Below are 22,158 nucleotides of genomic sequence, written 5' to 3'. Positions count from 1 at the left end.
CACCGCCAAAGTAGGAATCGGCGATACTCAAGACATTCGCAGCATCACAACTTTTTTACCCTGTTGCATTATCCTCCTCCAAAAGCGCTCTTGAAAATCGAGGCCAGTCTAATCTCGGATATCGATATTACGATTCGTTTTGGAAAGTAGGGGGGAGTCCCTCTAGCGTCGAAAAAGGAACAAAGAGAAAGAAAAGAAGAAAAAAAAATCCACAACGAATTGAGTGGGGATTCGCTTTATATCTCGGGGGGAACAGAAATGGCAAAGCATTGCCGTCCCGACTACGACGTAAGGGTGGTCCTCACTTCTGCTGAGGAGGTTGGCTTACCACCATGTCGCCATCCCTGTTTGCATCTCACTCTCACGAGCCCAAACGACAACTACGTCTCGCACGCTCTCGAACCACCTCCACTGCAAGAAAAGAATCCCCCCTCTCTTTTGATTACTCCAACATCGGCAACATTGCCAATTTTTTGAGGTTACACATCAAAATTGAAAACCGGTGCAGAGCAAATAAAGGACGGTCGCAACCAACATGCAACACCCAAAACATTAAAATTCCAAAACAGAGAGTGCCATCCGATTTCCAACTCCATATCAACACTCTCCACATAGACAACATTTCGAGGGTACAATCCGAAAGAGCATCCCCCGACATATATCTTTCTCTATTCGACAAGAACCCCCATTAAGAAAGCCATTAAACAAAATGGGCTAGAGCAACTACACACCATAACTAGAGTATGATATTCTGCCCAACAAAGATGTACAACTGACAAGAGCAGAGGCAATAAACCATTTGCTCCGCATTCGTATTTACAGTCCAACCAAGAACCTTATCCTATGAGCTAAAATATCACGCTCCCCTCATTAGAGTCGATGGCAAGAATGTTATCTGTAGCTCCTTCAGCGATGGTAAGAATCCCCCCGAAAGATACTGGGATAGGATCTGTTGTAACTTATGTACGTTCCTAGGTGACGATATCTTTCTCCTTCTCTTTCCAACTAATCCAAATCAGCCTTGCGTAGTAATAAATCCGGGTTATGCAACTCACCCACCCAACTGTTAATTACAACAATATCTCCATCCTCCCCCCTTCGAGCTGTACCAACCATCAGTTTCTTCCCGAGAAACCATTTTTGCTGCCAAAGCCTTTTCCACTCTGACCACCTGTCTAGCAAAAGAGACGAGCCTCCAGCCACTAGCAGATATGCGTGATCAATTTCACAATACACCAAGCCTTTCACTACAACATAAGAACAAGAGCAACATAAGACAACAGATTAACATTACCCAGAAGAGATTGCAGCTTCCACACAACTACTGCAGAGAAACAACCAGTATAAACAGGCAAGTCCACCGCCACTGGATCGCCTTGCTTGCAACATATTACACAAACGGAAACAATCTTCAACTGTATGCATGCACCTTCCAAGAGAAGATGAAGCCCTAATAAACTCTGGCAGAGTAATAAATAGAAAGGACACACCATAACCATAGCGGCTGAACAAGCAACCATATCATGAAAATATGATCTATAAGGCCAAGTCTAGTACTTACACATACAAGCATTCTTCTCTACTTCTACTGACTACCAAGAAAAAAAAAATTCCTTCGAAGTTCATTTACTCCTTCAAAAATGTATTGGGGAGTCATGCAGTATGAGACCACCAGCTTCAAAATGCATAGATAATATACAGTAATGTGAGATTAGGATTCAACCTCCTGCTATCTAAATAAGCTCCATCTATAGCCTAAGCATGACAGTGCGAATATCCCATAGATCAAACCAGAAAAAATAGAAATTGCCCACATATATGATTTGACTCATACAGCAACGAGAAATGGGAAAAAAATTCATAATACACTGCCAGTCTTACCACTTTTCAGACACTAAGATCCAGAACTTGACTTTTGAACCCACACTTGCTTCTGCAAGGCCAAAGAAAGATGTGCCTTTAAGTTCATGTTCTTTTCAATGATGGTCGCACTTATCTGATAGCAAATATTTATGCCCATGACCTATTGAAACATTGAAATAGAATAAGCAAATTGGAAAGCAAGCTAAAGCACCTCATGGGAACTATAGCCAGAAGCACTTCCTCTTTTTGAAGACTTCTGTTCACTCGTAAGCGGTGAGCCATCATTATCTTTCCCACCCTGAGACGATCCCCGGCGACCAACAGACTTACGGAAACCTGTATAAAATGCCAAAAACGATGTTGTGCTCCAGCTAAGTAAGATAGAAACAGTAATCTATAAGTGCAAACAAAGAAAGTCTTCATTATCTATGTACATCAGAACTCAAGAAGCATCCCAAATTTTCTTACACACGGAATTCCTACGGCAAACCAGTATCTTAATGCATGAAGATGTCAAGCACACCGATTTTTTATTGATTAAAACCGCTGCCTTCTAAGCCCAATCCTAGATGGATGCATTCATTTAAAACGAGCTGAAATAAGAAATGAGAATACTCGAGAAAAAGGAAGGTATGGATCAAAATGAGAATGAAATGTAAGAAAATCAACTGGCAGATTTGAACATGAAAATGATGGCTTTCACATAGTGCAATGTGAAGATGAGACTTTATTATCAGGATCGAGCTAAAAGGGGTAAGCAAATCTGAAAAGAAATCAACAGAAACTTCAAAGAAAAATCTGGAGTGCTTGGATCTAAGTGTTCTTGCACTGCTATTAGTGTTGCTTATTTCTACTAGAAAGAGATTATACTGCATGAAAGGGGTAAGAGTGTTTTATAAGCTGATGCAACTGGCCCATTAAAATGATAATTTGATCCCTCTTCTATGTAAGAGCATGGGGGCATGTTTAACAGCACATGTTCTTACTTTTCTTGTCTACAATAAATTTGCGATAAAACAATGATAATCTGACAAGCCACAAAGGCTCCAAGCAAAGGCCTATTGTCTTACCTTCTGAGGAATCTAAAGTTGAATGTGCAGCAGCAGTAGAGAAAGATGAATCACTTGCGTGAGATCCATCTAAACGACGGAGAGGAGCCCATACACCACGGTCGGGTCTATCTTTATTTCTTGCGCGTCTTTCCAGCTTTTCACTACCAAAACCAGACAGGCCATTCCCATGGACCTTCTCATCAGGAGCACCATTTGTATCTTTTGAAACTGCTTGTACACTTGGGGCTCGAGGAGGCCTCCTTTCTTTTCCAGGATGCAGAGTTCGTGTTTGAGTTTCAGACGGGACTCCTGATTGATTTTGGCGTGCATCTTTGTTCAAAAGTATGGATCTAATTATCCGACTACCCTCATGCCGCTGTTTCTGCTTGTCAGTGGTTGAACCTATCACATCTTTTAGTTGACACTGGTCCTGCGATACACCACCAGAGACCTGCGTCACAAATTAAATACAATAAAAAGCTGATTTCCAAACAGATGGGACGAGAATACTTCATGGTAACAAATGGACCGTGTTCTGACGAGTTGAATATCATTTACACAGCCTGGAAAAATAAATAACATCCTTATTTAGAGAAAATGGTTGAAATCACAGCAAGGGCACTATGTTTGCCTCAGAAACATATGTAGGAGAGAAAAAGAACATTTGGAAGCCACCCCATGAACTAACAGTCGTTAAACCATAAAACAATTAACCAATAGATGTTTGTCTAGAACAGTAAAAGGATGCCTTCCCGATGGACAATGAAGATAAATAAGTTGATCGACTTGGAAGAAGAAGAAGCAGAAGAAGCTAACATGAGAAATTTCTCTCTCCTTCCCCTTCAAAAGTAAAATCTTCCTTTTCCCAGCACCAGCAATTCCAATTCCAATAGTCCCTAGAACAAAGTCAGGAGATAAAGTAAGTTTTCTATAAAATAAGCAACAGTCATCTCAGGTACAGAAAGGAATAATCAAATTTCAAGTGTTACAGCTAATGAAAGCATATCATTAGATTTCTTTGAAAAATGACCGACATATCAGATGAATACACTAAGAACACATCAATGAAGGCACATGGCACTTTCTGCTTCTGGAACAAAAAGTTATGAATGAATAGAATCAATACGCCTCAGGTACACAGAAATTGTACCGGAGGTATAAAAAGAAAAGAAAAGGTTCCGTATAAAGATAACAAGATACACAAGAGCATCAAGCCGAAGACCTTCCCTCCAGAGCCAATCTATTTGGACCGTCCCAAGACACATCCCATACAGGCCGAAGTGAATGTAACCATCATGACACCAAGGTCTGTAGTTTCAAACAATCAACTATCAGACCAGAAATCATGTTGGAAACTCCAAGAGGAGTACTTCGGTGTTGGACATTTCGCAGTGGGCCTACACTTAATATCATCACAAATCTACCATCCGCTTATGCACGACTTGGCTTCCCGCCAAAAATACCCAGAAAAGGATATTACAACCAGACCCCACCTCCACTGAGAAACGGAAGACATCAACTACTCCAAGAGAAGAAAGTAAAACCTCAAGAAAACACGGCCCCCTTATTTCGGTAATATCTAGACATGAAAAAACAAATAACTTTTTCCCCATCTGAGTTGTGAACTTTGCCTTAAAAATAAAGACGTAGACTTGTGTTGTTGTAAATGATTTGCTGCAGATAGACATGAACACAGCTCTATAGGGGAAAATATGTTCCTCCAAACTATCCTTATATAATGCCAACTAGTGCAACTCCAAAAATAATGTTGTCAAGAATGGAATGGATGTCATACCACGGCAACAAATGCAACTCCACTTACTCCACTTAGTTCAGCCCAACCCCCCCCCCCCCCCCCCCACCTTCTCTTTTTTCCAATTAGTTCAAGTTTCGCCAAATGACTTCATATTTATCACTACTTTCCTAGAACACAAACACAAAGGCCCAAAAGAAAAAGTTTTGATTGCAGCAGTGTCATAACAAATTGCCCGAGTATCGTCATCTGGGCCTCACCATTGTCATCTTCTGGTTGTCCAGCTCCACTTGCCACTGCTGAAGGATTAGATTTGTCAGAAAGTTGAGGATCATCTCGCTTGGAAGACAGAATGTAAGTGGACTTGTCTTTGCCACTACTGCTCCTCGAAGCATCTCTCAAAATATACTGCAACAAGTGCAGACAAAATCAGTTACGATTCTTCAGCAATGAACCTTGGTCGCAATTTGATAACTCTAGGTCTCGATGTAATTAACATTGTGAACTACAGGGATCGCAGAGATCAAACAATCCATCACTAAAAAATTTTAGCTGATAATGAATCGATCATTGCATCATATACCTCACAAATTTCCCATAATATGTTGTGTAATTCCTGATTAACAAGGTCAGGATGGAGAAAAGTCAAACATTACATCAGGCACTTGCAGTGACACTTCCCATTGATCACAATTCCCAGTAAAAACTATTACATCAACGGTGAAGCGTCCTAACTAGCACGAGATATTGAGGACTACATCTACAAGTTTGGTTTCAATTTCAAAGTCCTCATTTTTTCCCAAAAGCATCACTACCAACTGAAATTTGGCATACTAAACATGCAGGAGCAGGACATAACCAAAATAAAAATGGCAAAGCTCCTCGTTACAAAGTAATGACACTAAAGATGCCAAAATATTTTTATGATCCTTTACAAAGGGACCATCACATAGTTAGGTAATAGCCAAAAGAGGCAGCAATTCAAAAAACCTAAGCTCGCCATCAACTTTTAAAAGCAATAATCAGGAATCCATTGTTAAGCAATGCAACTCAACTCTACGAGGAAAAAGGATACATGTCTCAATCAGAACTCATCTCCCACTTTACAAATTGTTAGACTACTACATTGAAAAACAATGCATAGCCATCAGTGGGTACAGATGCAAATAAAGGTGAATGAGGATTAAAAATTCGGATCAACCATAAGATCAGCAAAAGCACCTCAATGGCCCGAGCTGCTTTAGGCAACCATGCCAAAACATCTAAAAAAACACAATACAACACGCATATAAAGATGTATGCGCAACAACATGCCACAAATAGGAGTACCATTGCAGTTGAACTTTTTCTCTTTTCAGAATTTCGTTTTGATGGTGCAGAACTAGAGCTTCCGGCAGACGAACCACCACCTCTTCCACTCATTTTCTCATTAGCGATTGACCTCTGTCAACAAGCATGAAAGTACAATAAGAGAGTCTACTGAGCAATAGCGCTAGATATTTTAAAACAAAACATCCAAATCCAAGTGTAATGATGACAGTTGAAAACTTGGCAAAGAAAATAATACTACCCAGTTATGTTAAAATGTGTCAAAACTAATTAAGAATGGCAATGCAAATTTAGCAATATATTCCGTAGATCAAAAGCATGTATGAAATAATAGATGTAGACTTCCTATATTGTTACAGTCAACATAAGTACATCAGCATTCAAAAATGAAAAAGGGATTTCCTTTCTCAAGGAACACCAAGGTTGGCGTAAAATGGCAACACTTGCACAAAGATCCTACATGACAAATGAAACTGCCTCAAATAAAAAACTACCACCAAAACAATAATTTTGGAACTATATGCCTCCTTTCGGGGGTACCACAAGCCAGAAATGAAGATCGAGCTTACGAAACCAATTCAACCTAAGCAACTTTGTTTGGAAGTGGGAGTAACTCCACCAACACCTCATGCTCTATTATTACCAATCTCCCCAACATGAAGGCACAAAGAGATCAAATTAAAAAAACAACATACTTAACATGTCAACGCGTCACTACATCTAAAACAAAGAACCTAAAAAACCGATATTTTTCTCAAGACATCATATCCTTGTGACTCATCTTTTAGTTTATTGATCCTGCAAACAATGACTTCTAATCTCAAAAGCATTTGCCAATCTTTTATCCTCCTAGTAGACTCCCAATAGAATTTCATTATCATATAAATATTTTCAGTGACCCATTCTGAAAGTAACTACAGCATCAATAATAAAGTACCCGAGATCCACCCTTTGAAGCCCTCTTCTGGCGAACATAATCCATCAAAGGAGTCACTACAGGAGCTTCTTTTCCAATACCTACAAAAATTAAATGTGCACAAAAAAAAAGGGGGGGGAAGCAAATTAGGAGTGCAGGCTGTACTAATCTCAAGTATTGCGCACCCATAACGAACAAGCAACACTCTAACACTACAGAAAGTGACCTATACCAGATCGCTCCGCCTCACGTCTCTCCAATTGTATCTCTGCACTTGGAAGATTCTCAACTGGCTTTGCAATAAATTCAAGGAATTCCAAGTACTCAGGATCTGCAATATCAAGAGAGCTATAATGAATTAAAAGGTTTAAATACCTGGTCAAAATTAATCCATCATCGATTTCCCAATGATTCTACTTCAGCCAAGCAAAGGAAATACCTTTCATTATGGTCCCTTCCCGGCCATCTTTTTTAGATGTCTGCTTAGGTATACGTTGTGAAGGAGCATATTCAACTATAGTCTTGAACTGAGTACCTAACGAGAGAAAGTTTTAAATCAAACTTATGAAGAATCAAACATCACAAGTTTCTAGAAGAAAGCTACATAAAGAGGTGGCTGACGTACAAAGCGCAAATATCAGAATGTGCCGGGCCACAAGCAACTAAAGCCCATATGATTGTCACAAGAGTAGGTAAGGAAAATTGTGACGTAAAAAGCATGGCAAGTTCATGTTCAGTTACCTCTCAATAAAATAGAGCTCAATTATAAAACTAGAATTCAAGAAGCGTGATTTGTGAAATAAAACAAAAATCTTCTACAGACACGAGAATATATTTTATCAGATTCTCAAAGTTACCTTTCTCATTCACAAACACATGCCCCTCAAAAAACTCGGCAAATTCAACAACATCCTCAGGTCTCCTGAAATTGATGTAGGCTCTTGAATAGACCTGGTGCTTCAGGCTGCAAAACAAGTTGCGGAACCATGTAAAGCAATGCACAACATCACGGCAGACACTAATTTGGCAAGTGTCCAAAACACAATTGCTCAAAACGTCTCTCCACCCATAACTAGGAAAACAAAGCCACGTCATAGCATATTCTTTACAGTGTCGGAACAGATTCTCACCTAACCTCGCTAGGAGATCTTTCAATAGAAAATTTGACAGAAATGCAAAACTATCCCAGTTAATTGGTGTTGGACCTGTAAATGCATCAGTCAACTAGGAAATACAGGGCTTGGAGCTAAAGAATGATTTCCAACTCTTTCTTGTCCAGGCCGTTTGCTGTTTAACTAGTAGTCATAGTATCCACAATACCTAGGAATACTCCCTTGAGAATAATCAACATCCTCTAGAACCTTGCAATATGTTCTACTTGTTTTTTTTTTTTTCCCGAAAATGAAGCTTCTTGGCTGAGGAGCAATCCTCGAAGTAAGATGAAGAGGACGAAATCTCAAAGACAGACATAAAGTCAGTGAAGTCACTATCCGACAAGAGAGCTTCAAGGAAAACCCACCCCACCCCACCCCCCCCCCCCAACAATCAAATGAAAGCGCGAACACTACCCTTTCTCTGGAGAAGTAGGGCAAAACCATCACAAGTTACGCAAAATATTCGACCCTTAACTTCAGAGATAGACACGTCACGATCAAACCGATAACAAACAAAAACGGACTCAATTCTGCAAGTGAGGGTCAGAGCCCAAAAGCCTCGACGGCTCACTAACTACTGAATATAGAAATAACCAGAATTAACGAAAAATAGGACACGAATCTCGACTCTACAACAGCTAAAACCTCGAAAAGAACCACATAAGCGCCCGTCATTGGATACGCTGATCAATTGACGCATAACCTCGGTTCGCCGAGCAAAGAGGCAAAGCGGGAATCGAACAAAAGAGGAAAGGAGGCGAAGGGAAGCTAATGCCAGCACACGAAAAGCCCCATACGCACGACCACACCAAAGCGCGGGGCGGAAGGGAAGGAACGGGCAGAAACCCTAACCTGCTCTTGCCGGGGCGGAAGGCGAACCAGCTGTAGCGGCCCCCGAACGCGGTATCGATCTGGTCCAAGAGCATGCCCTGCGTAATCGACGGCGGCAAGTGCCGCAGAACCACCTTGGTCCGATCCAGATGCCCTTTCATGCCCTCGATTGGGAAAATCCTCGGCTCTTCGACAGACCGCTGGAAACTGAACCCTCGAGAAATCGGTCAAAGGAACGCCCCGGAAAAAAAAAAAAAAAAAACAGGGAGAGGAAATCGCAATCCGGGAGATCACATCTTGTTGGGCATGATCGAGCGCACGGCGGGGAAGAAGGGGCTCATGAGATCGAGATTGAGCAGGAAGAAACCTCCATTCGAGGAGGAATATCGAGCGAGAGAAACAGAGGGAGGGGGGAGGAGGAGGAAGGAATGGAGGAAGGAGAGGGGAAAAGGAACGTGCAGGTGCGTGAGTGTTATATATACGGTTGCGTTTTTGAATTTCTTAAGGTTTCTCTCTTTCCTTAATTCCGACGAAAAATCGGCAAACAAATCCGAAAATCTCACGGGAATATGAAGCGGGACGCGTTACGCGCAGAAGCTGGAAAACGAGCTGCCGTTTTTGGGGGGCGTGGGTAGTCCGTCCGCAATCGGCCCGGCCCAAAAAAAACACATTAAGGCAGTAACTTAATTGACGGCTGCTGCTGCTCACTCACACACAATATGATATATCCGTGCAGGTTCATCAACGTTATAGTATCTATCTACCAAATATGTGAATTGACGGCTTCATTGGTTGTTGAATTTCTAGAGTTTTAATTTAATTTTATTGTCGACGGCGAAAACATCAATCAATTACGTCACATCAACAGAGATGGATCTTGGTACTCTTATTAATCAATGAATATGAAAATAGAATTGATTCGTCGATGATACGAGTAAAAGGCGTTGAACTTTTTGAGGAATTACGACGGCCGGGGGGGTCTTCTATTCTCAAATCATCATCGACTTTCTTGGCGTTTTGAAGTATTACCGTAAGTTAGAACGGTGATAAAAAAAAAAATGAGTCTTTACACTAAAATCGCAAAGGAAAGGCGTCAATGGAAGGGGATGGCCTCTGATATTTTACAAGGCAACATCAAAGGAGAAAATGGACAAGATCCCTCCACAGCTCAGGATGCAATCATTTTCATATAATAAAAACGGGGGGTGAAGTGAATCTTGTTTGACTAGAAACTAAATAAATCACAGCAAAGCAAGGCAAAACTCATAGATACTGCTCACTATTCAATGTCGTCAGGGCTAGGAGGAGTACGGCAGTAGGGCTCTCTGTGCCTGTGCGTGTCTGTCTGCTCTCCCTCTTTCGCTCCCAACAACCACGCAAATCACAAGGGCAGTCTCCGATCCAACTCCTCTCCCCTCCTCTCCCATCAAGTAAGCTCCTTTCTCCCTCTCTGTCTGCGCTTAGCTGTGCTCCTTCTTGTGGGCATACAGATTAGAGAGATGGGTCGATCTAACGTTTGTGTTTTTGTCTTCCTTTGATGGCGTTTGATTGATTGGTAGGTGTTGTGTGATGGGAGAGAGAATCCAGTCGGGGAGTTTCTTCCAGTACCCGCCCTCTGGCCTCCATGCCTCTCCTCACCGCTCCTCTCCCCTTCCTCCCGATCGAGAAAGGTCTCTTCTTTTACCATCCCTTTTTTCTTTGTTTTTGTTGATTTCTTCTCTGCTGCTCTCTCTGTGATTTGTATTTCCGATGGTTTTGTTTTTCTAACTTTAAGGTTCACCCTTTTACGAATACCGGTTTTCCCTTTTATGATTGTTATTATTGGTGGCCAGAGTGATTCTGCATTGCCTTGTTGGAAGAATTGAAAGCGTTAGCCTCCCCACATGGCTTTTGCTATTATTTAACCTCTGAATTTTCTGAGTTTCGCTTTCGGCTTAATGTGCAAAAGCTTTTCTCGGGTTATCTGTCAAATATCCAATCTGGCCTCCTTCGCAGAGATTAGTAGCTATCCCTTGAATTGATGGTATTTACATCACTTCTCTAGTATCCATTACACTTCATTTTGAGACTTTAGTCTTCAAGAAGGAGATTGGTTCTTGTCCCGTTGCCCGAATTGTAATTCAGTGGCTTCTCCATGTTGCTACGTGGTAGCAAATTAGATCGTTTTATCTTTTGCAGATACTTGGCTGAGCTATTGGCTGAGAGGCAGAAGTTTGGACCTTTTATGCACGTTCTTCCAAATTGTAGCCGGCTCCTTAATCAAGGTCTGCTGTTCATTTTAATTATCGTATTCGTTTTCCTGTCATCTAGGAGTCCTTTCATCTCTGTTGGTTTCATCTCCATACTTATCTCAATGACAACCTCTTGGCAAAGACTGGTACATAGTATCCCTTGTTTGAGTGCGTCTTAATACGATCTTCAGCCTATGTCATGTTTGCATCAAGCTGAATATGGTCCTTTATGTACTGATGAATGTAAGTGGCAAAATATAAGAAGCTGGTTAAATTCTTCTGAGCAAATTTAGGAGTAGTTGATGGTGAAAGGGGTACACGTTTGTGGCCCTCTATGTATTACCTCCCTTTTATTTTGCATTTATCCTGCCTTTTGGTTTCTGCAGAAATTAGACGGGTATCAGCTTATAGTACAAGTTTTCTGGATCATGAGAGACTTGACCATGAGAGCCCACATAGGCCATTTAATCCACAGTTAAATGGGAGGCCCTTGGATTTGGACAGGTGGTCTGTCATGCAAATGGAGGTAATACCTAGGTCACTCCCATGGGAATAATGATGTGTTTAGCTGCTATTCCATTGGAGCTGCAGATTCTGTGATTTTGGGCATGTGGCCATTTGTATTGCTGTTGATCTGAATTCAGCTATTATGGGACTGATTCACAGTTTGCATGTCTTTGTGATATGAATACATTTCTTCTTTTACCTGGAGAGTTTGTCTTAATTTGATATTCCGTTTGAATTATTTCCGGACTGTAAGGCACACTGTCTTCTTAGAAGAGTGTATGAATATTTTGCTTTAAGCCTTGGCTAGACCTTCTAAAATTGAACTGACTAATTGGAGATTTCATTTGTTATACTAAGCGAAAGAAGTCAAATGGTTCTTGTTTAGGCTGCTGAGTCCACATTAGCTTTGTCAAGAAGAAACAGTTTATTGCTACTTCCAGTTTGAGCTTACTAAAGCTAAGCCTCTTGCATCAGGAAAATGGGCATCTCCAGAAAGCGGGTCTCTTTCAATCTTCTTCAGTTGGTTGGCCAGGAGCTGTCAGTGTACCAACCACTCCTGTAGTGAAGAAAGTCATCAGGCTTGATGTTCCTGTCGACAAATATCCAAGTGTATGTTCACATAATTCTAGCCAATGTCAAAATGCTTGTGGTTTCTGCTTACATATTGAGCAGCGGCTCTAACTCTAAGTTTAGCAGTATAATTTTGTTGGAAGAATCCTTGGACCACGTGGAAACTCCCTTAAAAGAGTCGAAGCCATGACACAATGTAGAGTGTACATAAGAGGCAAGGGCTCGGTGAAGGATTCTGTAAAGGTATACATCTCCAACTTTCTCATAATGACAATGTGATGTTGTGGTGGTCTAGTTAGTGCATATTAAATTGGTCAAGCACTCCATATTCTTTTTCAGAAAAAATTTCCCATCAAGTCTTTTTTGGTCTTTGCATATCCTTTCTAACTTACATCCCCAGTCTCTCCTATGCCACATCATCTTATTGAGATGATTGAAAAACCAAATTCTTGTCATTGAGTTGAAGTTGGCTGCACGGCACCATGTCCAAATTGCCTTCCTCTCCACCAGTGAACTTTGAATTGGACGAATCTTGTCTTTTTACTTTTTCATGGTTCCTATCCGAATCATTTGCTATTACTGAAATTTCCTTAAATAGACATTCTAAATGCAACTACCTTAGGCAGGTTGCAAGTCAAGAGTTTTACTTTTCAGTCTTGTTTATTTTATTTGTCTTTTTTTTTGGCTAGATATTTCTCTCTCGTTTGTCTTCATCCTTTCTTATCAGATGTCTTTTGGGAATTCTTGTTTAGTGTCTTGAATTTAGGTTGGAAGTCAGAGTTTTCTTCAGTCTCGCTTCTTTTATTTCTGTCTCTCTCTTTTTCTTTGGCCAGATATTTTTGCCTCATTTGACTTCATCCTTTCCTATCAGATTTTTGTATTGGGTATTCTTGTTTAATATGCCAATTTGAGAGTTGTGTTTGTGGCTTTGTAGCCTAAAATTCCTTACCGTGGATAAACGAGAGAGAATAAGCACCTTTTCTGCCAAATTGCTTGTGATTTCATATATGGTAGTAAAATTCCTTGGGTCGGGGTCTTACTGAAGAATTTATTGCAGTTTGGCTGGTACGCAGCATGGTTCCCCAAATTTGCTTGCCAAGTATTGAAACATCATTCTTTTTCTCACTTTTAAAAGATAGTGAATTGCTCGTAGTTTGTTTCAAAAACTGAAAATTTTAGAATATAATTTTTATTATATTTTTAAATCTAACTGGTGTCGGCACACTTGGTGGTAAATGGTAATCAATTCTTCTAGATTATTGAGTACGTTGCTTCTTAATTAGCATGCGTATTTGACGGTGCATTTCTTACACCTTTTTAGGAAGAAAAGTTAAAGGATAAGCCTGGATATGAGCATCTTAATGAACCTCTACACATTCTAGTGGAAGCTGAATTTCCAGAGGATATAATAAATTCTCGGTTGGAACATGCAGTGGCTATACTAGAGAACCTTCTGAAGCCAGTGGTAAGACACGTAAACACTCCGATTCTAACTTGATGTCGCGTAACTTGCTCTAATAACCTCCTTTCCCTCACTCTTTAGCAGGATGAATGTTTGGATCACTACAAGAAACAACAGCTGAGGGAATTGGCTATGCTCAATGGTACACTAAGGGAAGAAAGTCCGAGTATGAGCCCTAGCATGAGTCCAAGCATGTCACCCTTTAACAGTACAGGAATGAAAAGGGCAAAGACAGGAAGATAACTGTGTATGTTCTTGAATTATCGTCTACAAGACAGATGTGATTGACTGATCATCCATGAAAGGCGATTGCAGTTTTGAACGGCATCTTAAGGAACAGAATCTTGGGAAGCCACTGTCCAAGTACAACAGAAACTGCGACTGAGATTTGGGTTGGTTAGTATCAGGATCGGCATCAGCTGCATGATCTCTGATTGATGTCCCTGCGGTCCATGTGATTAATAACTTATCCATTTAATTCTGGAATCGATGTGGTTCCAAATGAGACATTGCAGTTTCTCTATATTTTGTGCTGTTAAGAGTTCTTGTACTTTGTATTTCCTAATCTCAATAATATGTAGGTAGATGTAGAATCGTGCATGTCTTTCAGTCGAATTTTTTTGTTGATCATTGTACTGAACGCGCTAAATTGATAGATGTTTTTTGGCTTTCAAGCACTCATTGAATGGTGTTTTTGCTTTGGATCTAGCTGCCATTTGACTTTGGAATTGCTTCTGCATAGTCTTATGTCTAACACTACCTTTGCTTATCGAGAAAGTCTCTTTAAAGGCTTAAACTAGACGAATGTATTCACCACTACGAGAGCTATGGTCTGGACATGCCTGAATCAGGACTTGCTTCTAGTTGTATGCAGGGTTGTCTGAATGCATATAACCTGCTACCCTGGCTACAAGTGAGAGATATTTCACCCAGCAAGCACTAACTTTTCGCACTTCCCACAACTCCACCAGTTTGAGCAAATTCTAGTGCTTGCACAGAGCAGAGATATTGTGCCCTTTCCTGACATTGAAGAGAACAACCCAACAGTCGTACTTATCCAAAGGAAGATGACTTGGTGAACAGTGAAAAAAAAACGAGGTTGGTATATCAGCGAAGTCATCTTCCAACCTACTGTCACATATCATCACACCCAATCCCATAATTGGACTCATCACTACCCATCTTCCTGCAAAAACAGTAAATTTACTTCATCTCACTGGCACAAGGAACATTATCATGCTATACCAGTGAGAAAATTCAACGGGGACTCAGACCCTTTTTATCTAACAACTGATATATGTATAAAAAGGGAGGGAGGGAGGGATGGCACACCAGGAAGCTCAAGGATTCCTGACCTATTCAATCATGTCATTATCCCTAAGATTGAAAATGGTGAGCAAGATAACCTCACCCGACAATTGAAGTTTTACAATTTCAGCACTGCATTCATCCGATTACACGCAGAGGACAATGGTCCTCCCCCAAAAAAAAAACAAAAAAAATATCTGCACTTCCTTGAATTCATGTAATATCAACATGACAAACGATACCATCCCTCCGAATGTTTCTTACACTTTATAATTCGCTCATCTAACGCCAGCCCAAGTTAAATTCTCACAAATTTCTCTCTCTCAGAATATGAATACAAAAGGTACAACTTATAAACTGGAAAAAGGACAAGAATCTTGTTCACAAAAATCCCAAGCTAAACTTGCTGTTTAAGCCAAGATGGACCTGTGACAAAAAAAGGGAACTGTCACGAATATATTGATGCAAAGGCACTGACACTAAAACAGCAGAATGAACCAAGTTAGAAGAGCACCACTTCACATCTAACCAACTCCTCCAATCGATGTTGCAATGGGTAATACCAATGGCAATGTTGCCCCTTTTAGAAACATTTTCACATAAAAATTACACATAATGCAGGTTATGCAAGACCTACAGTTTACTTCAGATGCATGATATCGACCCTCCAAATCAATTGCCTGGTCTTTTGTTATATTCAAATACAGCCATCATAGTTCAGAAGAGCAGAGCATTCCACTCCACGGAGTTAAGGAGAGGGATGCTGCGAGTGACTACACCCAGAAAAAACAAAAGCTCTTCTCCTCAGCCAAAATGAAATTGATAAACTCATAAAAAAAGAATAGCAAGCAACGAAGCTTGAGATAAAACAATACATGCTGAAAAGACATCAACTTATAAAAACTTCCAACTCATTATAGACTGCCTAACATTTGAACACTACATGACGGTTGCTGTGGACCTGTTGGCACTGCAAAGATATGCAAGAAACGGACTCAGTTCAGCCACGCAACAAAACCCTACCATCACCAACAGGCCCTCCAAAAGTTCACGAAAATTAGCCTAAACACAGTAGATTGCAACCTCGTAATGGGTCTCATGAGGACACAATAGCATCTTTGCTCATAAATGATCATATAAGCACAGAAACGACTTCGTCTCACCTACAAAGTCTGCAGGGCAAATTCAATCTCGCAGACCAAGTTCGACCTCGAGCTCATCATCCTCTTCAAACAACTTGAGAAGCCGTGCATACTGCTCAGCTCGCTTCTTCTTTTGCCACAACTTGTAAAGAACGAAAGAGAAAAGAGCCACGACCACGATCACGACCAATACCACCAGTACCATAGACCCCGTGTTGCCGCCGGACTTATCATGAGTCTCAGATTTCGTGCCCTTCTTAGAGTTTGACGAGTCATCGGAAGAGCCTGAGAAGACAGTAGAAATCAGTTATGATGCACGATTTGACAGAGGAAAAATAAAGAGTAGATAAAGCGAATGAACAGGGTGCAGAGGAGGATGACTCCGCTTTAAAGAGTGTAAAAATGGGAGGGGGCTGATCCGAGCAACGCAAGATGCACCCAAGACCGCAGCAGTAACGACCAGACAAATTGGGCAAGCCCGACATCCGCAATTAAGGGACATTCAGGTAGATGGAATGCAGATCCAATTGCAATTGGTCGACCAAAAAGAGCAAGAGACATAATTGAAGCTCCAAAATCAGTAGAGGGTCGGGGTACCAGTGGTGGGCGGGGCAAGGCTAATATGCAAAAGGAGAAGCTTGGGAGTTCAGCGGGCGAATTGAGGACAAGGGAATTACCAACATCAATGGACAGAAATTGAGAGGACCTCACTAGGCAGGCAATGAGTATGGAGGGAGGCAAGCGAGAAACTAAGGAGGCTGTCGGAACTAATTGGGGCAGATCAAATCGAAGTGCGAGCACGAAAAGGGATCAGTCGTGTCCAGCTGGGCATGTAGAAACCAATACAGGCAAGACCAACCGGATCACTCGGAAAACACAACCGCCCGCAAAGACGACACAACCAACCAATCAGCAAAGCAAACGAGCAAAGAGGGAATCCCCAGTAATGGATTCGAACGCAGGAGGGAGATTACTAGAGGAAACGAAAGGGAGAAGGAGGGAGGAAGGAAGGAAGGAAGAGGAAGGAAGGAGCGAACCTGGGGAAAGTCGAAGGAGAATCGAGGCCAACACGAGGAGAAAGCGAGGCGATCCGAGGGGCGGCATCTCTCCCATGGCTCCTCCGCCTCCGGGAGGGAATTGTATGTCGGGTGTGGGTGGTGGTGTTGTCGGGAGGGCGACGTGTAGTTCGATGTTTCTCCTCCGCAACCGCCTTCGGAGAAAAAGCCCAGGAGAATGAAATTCCAACCAATTTTGGACTTTTCTTTCATTTATTTTTTATTTTATTTTCTTTATTCGTTTTTTGAATTGTTATTTTTTTTTTCTTGAATTGTACTTTCCCTTTATTTTTTCGCGCTTTCTGATTTCCTTTTGATATATTGTATGGTTGGGCCAACTGGGCCCATCAAATTCAGATCGGACATGACAAATTCCCAAACCAATCATATAAATTACAAATGTCATGTCGTGTCTCGATAATCCTTGAGAAGACCACTTTTGCTTATGAACCTTCCGTCAACTTTTCCATGTAAAATATACACGATCGGTTACTTTCGTTTGTTTTTTCTTTTTTGGGGGGTGGGGTGGGGATGGAGGGGGTCGTCGAATCATGGGTGGTTAGTTAAAAAGATCGAAAATTCCAATTTTACGAGACTTCTCTCCTTACCCGTTTTATCTCCGCCAGGTTAAAATGAAAGCTTGCGTCACTCAACAATCCCTTCTTCTACTTTCACTACTCCCAAGAGAAACAGAGGACCGCGAAATGCTTTGACAGATGAATTGCTTTTTGACACAGGATTTACGTCAATCGAATGCAATAGGATTTACGTCCTACTTCACATTCATACCGTACGAAAACGAGCCAAGAAAGCACGATGCCAGTGCCTCCTCTCCCCCAGTCACTCATCACCTGCTAACGCATTTCCCTTACTAACGGTCACAAGAAAATAACGAGCCACCCTGCTGCCATGCTGTCATCCTACCATCCTCGACCCAACAAAACCAAATCTAACAGCATCTCATTAAAATCTGAAAGGCACACGTTTCACTACATCTTCGTATTAAGCAGTGGTCCACAACACCCCAAAAGTAAACGATACATACTTAACATCCTAGTAGACATCCACGAGGATAAGTTAAATGAGTATCGTCACTCAAATGACAAATTGCTATTACTTAAGTTTTTGTTCAGGCTGCAAGTACAGACTCTACCCAAATCAATCAAAAGTTAAAAGCGGGGAAAAAAGATACGGCAAAAAGTGTAGATCAGATCACTTGGGGCCCTCCCCTTCCCTCAATCATTTGAAGCACTTGGCATCCAACAGGGCCTCTCCCTCAAAAGGCTCCTGATCCTCAATCATCTGGCTAACGCGCTCCTTCTGCGCCTCATCTGAGATGTCGACCTTCTTCCACTCATAGAGCTCCATGTCATAACACTCATCAATCACAAACTGCGGGATTTCTGGACCACGGAAAAGCCACAGACCCTTCACCTTGAAAGGTGGCTCCGACCCAATCACCAGCATCTTCCCAAATGCATACTTGCGACAAAGGTCCATACGTTGCAGAAATCCGCCCACTTTGTTCATGGTGACGAAAGAAACGGTGTTCTCGTCATTGTACTTGTAATCGCAGAACCACAGTGAGTATCCCTCCGGATCATACATGTCCCAGAATCCTGCATCGGGAAGATAGAACAAATGAAGTGAACAGAATGCTTCAAAAGAATGCCTTCGCAACATGAGTTAACATAAATTCTTATTCACAAGTCGAATGGACATGATAAAATCAAGACATAAATGACACGATACCTTTAATTGCAACTTCACGGAAGTTGGTCTTGGTATTAGAATAGAGTCTCTTCCACTCATCCAATATCATCTTACTCGGAGGCAGGAGATCTAGAGGATTCTTTGGCTTCGGCTTGGGTGCCTCTTCCTCATCAGCAGCTTCTGCTTTGGGCTCTTTTGGAGCTTCCTTCTTCTTTGGCTCTTCCTTGGGCTTTGGTTTAGCTGCCTCTTTTGGCTGGGCAGGCTTCTTTGCAGATTGGATTGGTAGAACAGCTTCAGTTTGCTTCACCTCTCCTAATACCTTCTTGAAATTTGGCTGATTAACCATGGTCCAGAAGTACCTCTCTACGTGAGGGAACTCTGAGGTAAAGCTCTTGGGCATAAGATGGGTGAATCCCATGAACAAGTTGCATGTCAATATAATGTCAGCCAATGTCACAGAGTGCCCAACCAAGTAGGTATTGGACGATAGATGCACATTCAAAGCACCTAATGCCCTCTTCAAGGCAGCAATTGCAGCTTCCTCAGCCTTCATACAGAATTTTATAATTTGCGTCATGATTAGCTCGGAGCAGAATGAAATAAACAAAGCTAGAATACCAACATAAAAAGCACATAAGGAGCATTGCCCTTGTAGAATTAGCCACCACCACATAACAGAGCAACATCCTTTCATAAATGGCACCTTTTAGGCACCTCATCAGTTAGATACTTAAGTTACCTATAGAAAAGAAACTAACAACTTGTTTTTCCTCTAAAAAAACAGAAGAAACTCTCTTCATCACGCCATTGTAGAGAATAAAATGTGCAGTCGACCAAAAGTTTTTCCTTCAGAACAGATGGGATATGATGTTCCATGATACGGTAGGGACATAGATTTCTCCTGGGAAGGAACTGATCCTACTGTACTGGAAATTACTTCGTCATGTATTGAAGAAGTAGAATACACATTCTCATTATAGTAGGGACCAATTTAAGAATGACAAGTCCAAGAAAATGTTGAAAAGCTACACTTCATATCAACAAGGGCAACTTACTGGAGGAAGGTACACTGCCCGTCCCATTCTCGGTCTAAACCAATTAATAAGGTTGGCATCAACTTCCAGAGATGAGAAATCAATCCATTGTTCAATATGAGCCTGCCAATGAGAAGTCACCAGTATATGAGAAACATACAGCCAATTTCTTAACATAAAAAAAAAGTAGAAGTAAACAGTAAGGAAATGAACTAAGTAAGCGAAACTCATAAAGTGTCTCACATAATCAATCAGAGAAGATCCGTACAAGGGATTGTCCGCCTTCAACCGACACACTGCATTAAAGAGAATCAAACAATCATATGTTGTAAAAGTGAGCACCACCCACAAGTCACTAAAGAAATAAACAAAGAAAGAAAAAGATACCATAGCGTGCAATAGCATTGCTCTCGAAGACAGGGCCGTCAGGTGTTTCCAACACAGGGATCTAGAGAAGTAAAAGATATTCAGCAACAAAATAAAGATCAAATTGGCACTAGACCATCTGACACCTAAACTAAACAAGATGATCAAAAATCCCATCTCCCCGCAGTTCGAATTGCACTGTTGCCTCACCTGATGTATAAGAACTGTCTTGCTAGGCAAGAGAAGGGAAAACGGAATGACGAACCATCATGGACTTCAATAGATTTAACTCACATTGGATTATGTTAACTAGTCTTTCATAAAAAAAAAAAATACCAAAATGGGATCTAAATACCTTTCCAATAGGGTTCATCTGGATAAACTCGGGTGTTTTATTTGAAACACCCATCTCAAAATTCGGCGCCAATTCAACTTTCACACCAGTGTATTCTGCAGCAATGAGTGTCTTGTAGACATTTTTGTTTCTCGTGGCGTGCAGAACCTGCAATGTGAATCAAGTAGCTGCGTGAGTTATGAACAGGGACAGAACTATATTGAAGGTAAATAGGGCTCTTGCGCCCACTCACTTGTCCCCACAAATTGATGAAACTTATTATACAATTCTAAAACCGTGAAATACAGTATGATAGGCAAACAAAACCTCGTTAACGTTAATTTTAATCATACTTTTCATTTGTAAGAACACTATTTTAATTATTCAAGTAGTTTTTTTTTAATCTAATTTCGATCCCGCTAAGAAAGATTTCTACCATCAGTCCCTCGTGATGATAGCATCAAAGTAGCAGTATCATTCTATTACATACGATCTGAAAAGAAAATCTAATGAATTACTCGGATAGGAGACCAATCACGATGGCTGTACATGCATAGGATTGCTCAGGCAACAAATCTACGGAGACAGAGATGCACGGGGTGAGTTCGTATACAAAAGCGACGTTCTCAAACAGATCAGGGCCATCCCAAGGCTCATCACTAACCAAAGTTAAATTCCTTCTCATTCCCAGAAAAAAACAAAAGACTAAAAAAGGAAGAAGCAAAATCAGATAGAAAGCAATAGTCAAGATATCGTCCATACGACACGATACCCGCGACGCTCTCCTAGAGAGTAGAGACCCAAACAATGCACGGATTCACGCATAATGTGAAAAAAAACACAACACAACGCATTCGTGTACGAACTAACCAGAGCCATTGCCTCGCGGAAAATCTCGCAACTCCGATTTCAGATCTGAATCGAGAAAAAGAAAAACGATTAGAGACGACCGAATCGGCGAACTCGAAATAGCAATCGGCGACGCAATGGAACGGAGAAACAGCAAAGAAAATCCAGGTTGAGAACAATCGGCGGAGAAGCAATCGCGAGAGCGCGATTCGGACATGCACGTGGAATCGAAGAAGACTCCGTAAGAGAGGGAGATGCAATACCTGCGGATGGGAGAGCTTTGAGGGTAGCAGAGAGAGAGGCTCGAGCAGAGAGAGGGAGAGAGTGCGCGATGAGCCGAGCGAGCGTTTTAGGGTTTTGGAGGCTGGAGATAAAAAAACATATACCGTCGCATATGCGGGTTCGCTTTCGGGTCGGGTCGTTCGCTTGGAAATGGATAGTCGATCGGTTTGGGCTGGGCCTGAATCCGGACGGATTTGCTTAAGAAAGGAAATGCTGTCGAAAGGGTAATGCTGTACTTAGATTAGTTTATAAAGTGATGTGTAAACTTAAATGTTCCCTCCGACCAAAACAAAAAAAAAAACTTACATGTTCCCGGTTCAGTCCGGTCCAGTCCAACCAAAAAATTGGAAACCAGACAAGAAGGACCGATTCTCAATTTCTGAAATTAGGGACCAGACTGAACCAAG

General features: G+C 41.4%; 4 protein-coding genes across 11 annotated transcripts; 1 reads left to right on the top strand and 3 right to left on the bottom strand.

The window, feature by feature from the left end:
- Positions 1–552: 552 nt before the first annotated feature.
- Positions 553–9,367, bottom strand: LOC115679730 (regulator of nonsense transcripts UPF3). 3 transcript variants are annotated; one of them, XM_056307341.1, is made up of 13 exons: positions 9,193–9,366; positions 8,920–9,105; positions 7,771–7,877; positions 7,353–7,448; positions 7,146–7,244; positions 6,935–7,014; positions 5,998–6,111; positions 4,929–5,076; positions 3,732–3,811; positions 2,934–3,366; positions 2,075–2,199; positions 1,882–1,933; positions 553–1,247 (listed from the first exon to the last, which is right to left on the bottom strand). In XM_056307341.1, exons 1-12 carry the CDS (start codon positions 9,237–9,239, stop codon positions 1,895–1,897), a joined length of 1,554 nt encoding a protein of 517 aa, XP_056163316.1. In that variant the 5' UTR covers positions 9,240–9,366; the 3' UTR covers positions 553–1,247; positions 1,882–1,894. The 3 variants fall into 3 exon arrangements, with proteins under 3 accessions (XP_056163316.1, XP_056163317.1, XP_056163318.1); XM_056307342.1 differs by having other exon boundaries at positions 2,934–3,345; positions 9,193–9,364; XM_056307343.1 differs by lacking the exon at positions 1,882–1,933 and having other exon boundaries at positions 9,193–9,367.
- Positions 9,368–10,143: 776 nt separating this feature from the next.
- On the top strand, positions 10,144–14,263 carry LOC115679734 (KH domain-containing protein At1g09660/At1g09670). 6 transcript variants are annotated; one of them, XM_030603419.2, is made up of 8 exons: positions 10,147–10,328; positions 10,458–10,568; positions 11,077–11,162; positions 11,516–11,655; positions 12,111–12,245; positions 12,330–12,449; positions 13,528–13,671; positions 13,753–14,263. In XM_030603419.2, exons 2-8 carry the CDS (start codon positions 10,468–10,470, stop codon positions 13,909–13,911), a joined length of 885 nt encoding a protein of 294 aa, XP_030459279.1. In that variant the 5' UTR covers positions 10,147–10,328; positions 10,458–10,467; the 3' UTR covers positions 13,912–14,263. The 6 variants fall into 6 exon arrangements, with proteins under 6 accessions (XP_056163326.1, XP_056163327.1, XP_030459279.1 ...); XM_030603417.2 differs by having other exon boundaries at positions 13,750–14,263; XM_030603420.2 differs by having other exon boundaries at positions 10,148–10,328; positions 12,333–12,449.
- Positions 14,264–15,015: 752 nt separating this feature from the next.
- On the bottom strand, positions 15,016–17,337 carry LOC115679737 (uncharacterized). The gene is made up of 3 exons (XM_030603425.2): positions 17,156–17,337; positions 16,140–16,403; positions 15,016–15,402 (listed from the first exon to the last, which is right to left on the bottom strand). The coding sequence occupies exons 1-2, from the start codon at positions 17,229–17,231 to the stop codon at positions 16,162–16,164; spliced, it is 318 nt and encodes a 105-aa protein (XP_030459285.1). The 5' UTR covers positions 17,232–17,337; the 3' UTR covers positions 15,016–15,402; positions 16,140–16,161.
- Positions 17,338–18,136: 799 nt separating this feature from the next.
- Positions 18,137–21,844, bottom strand: LOC115679732 (elongation factor 1-gamma). The gene is made up of 8 exons (XM_030603415.2): positions 21,733–21,844; positions 21,491–21,535; positions 20,642–20,788; positions 20,308–20,368; positions 20,164–20,216; positions 19,942–20,043; positions 18,926–19,433; positions 18,137–18,792 (listed from the first exon to the last, which is right to left on the bottom strand). The coding sequence occupies exons 2-8, from the start codon at positions 21,497–21,499 to the stop codon at positions 18,413–18,415; spliced, it is 1,260 nt and encodes a 419-aa protein (XP_030459275.1). The 5' UTR covers positions 21,500–21,535; positions 21,733–21,844; the 3' UTR covers positions 18,137–18,412.
- Positions 21,845–22,158: the final 314 nt, after the last annotated feature.

The sequence above is a fragment of the Syzygium oleosum genome, unplaced genomic scaffold (assembly GCF_021117445.2).
Source record: "Syzygium oleosum isolate NSW1041296 unplaced genomic scaffold, Sole_v2.1 Sole_v2.52, whole genome shotgun sequence".
NCBI lineage: Eukaryota > Viridiplantae > Streptophyta > Magnoliopsida > Myrtales > Myrtaceae > Syzygium > Syzygium oleosum.
The sequence above is the reverse complement of the archived record's forward strand: the minus strand, read 5'-3'. Positions and strand labels throughout refer to the sequence as shown.

Bases quoted from the DNA above. Each gene is read 5' to 3' on its own strand.
- LOC115679734 (XM_030603417.2), top strand. From the start codon at position 10,468: ATGGGAGAGAGAATCCAGTCGGGGAGTTTCTTCCAGTACCCGCCCTCT. The intron at 11,656-12,110 runs GTAATACCTAGG...CTCTTGCATCAG, and splicing joins GGTCTGTCATGCAAATGGAG to GAAAATGGGCATCTCCAGAA. The intron at 12,450-13,527 runs GTATACATCTCC...ACACCTTTTTAG, and splicing joins CGGTGAAGGATTCTGTAAAG to GAAGAAAAGTTAAAGGATAA.
- LOC115679730 (XM_056307341.1), bottom strand. From the start codon at position 9,239: ATGAGCCCCTTCTTCCCCGCCGTGCGCTCGATCATGCCCAACAAGAT. The intron at 6,112-6,934 runs GTACTTTATTAT...GCTTGTTGACAG, and splicing joins CTTCAAAGGGTGGATCTCGG to AGGTCAATCGCTAATGAGAA. The intron at 3,812-4,928 runs GTGAGGCCCAGA...ACTTTGTTCTAG, and splicing joins ACAACCAGAAGATGACAATG to GGACTATTGGAATTGGAATT.
- LOC115679732 (XM_030603415.2), bottom strand. The intron at 20,217-20,307 runs GTATCTTTTTCT...TCTTTAATGCAG, and splicing joins CAATGCTATTGCACGCTATG to TGTGTCGGTTGAAGGCGGAC. The intron at 19,434-19,941 runs GTAAGTTGCCCT...TTCTGTATGAAG, and splicing joins GGGCAGTGTACCTTCCTCCA to GCTGAGGAAGCTGCAATTGC.
- LOC115679737 (XM_030603425.2), bottom strand. From the start codon at position 17,231: ATGGGAGAGATGCCGCCCCTCGGATCGCCTCGCTTTCTCCTCGTGTTG. The intron at 16,404-17,155 runs GTTCGCTCCTTC...CTGTCTTCTCAG, and splicing joins TCTCCTTCGACTTTCCCCAG to GCTCTTCCGATGACTCGTCA.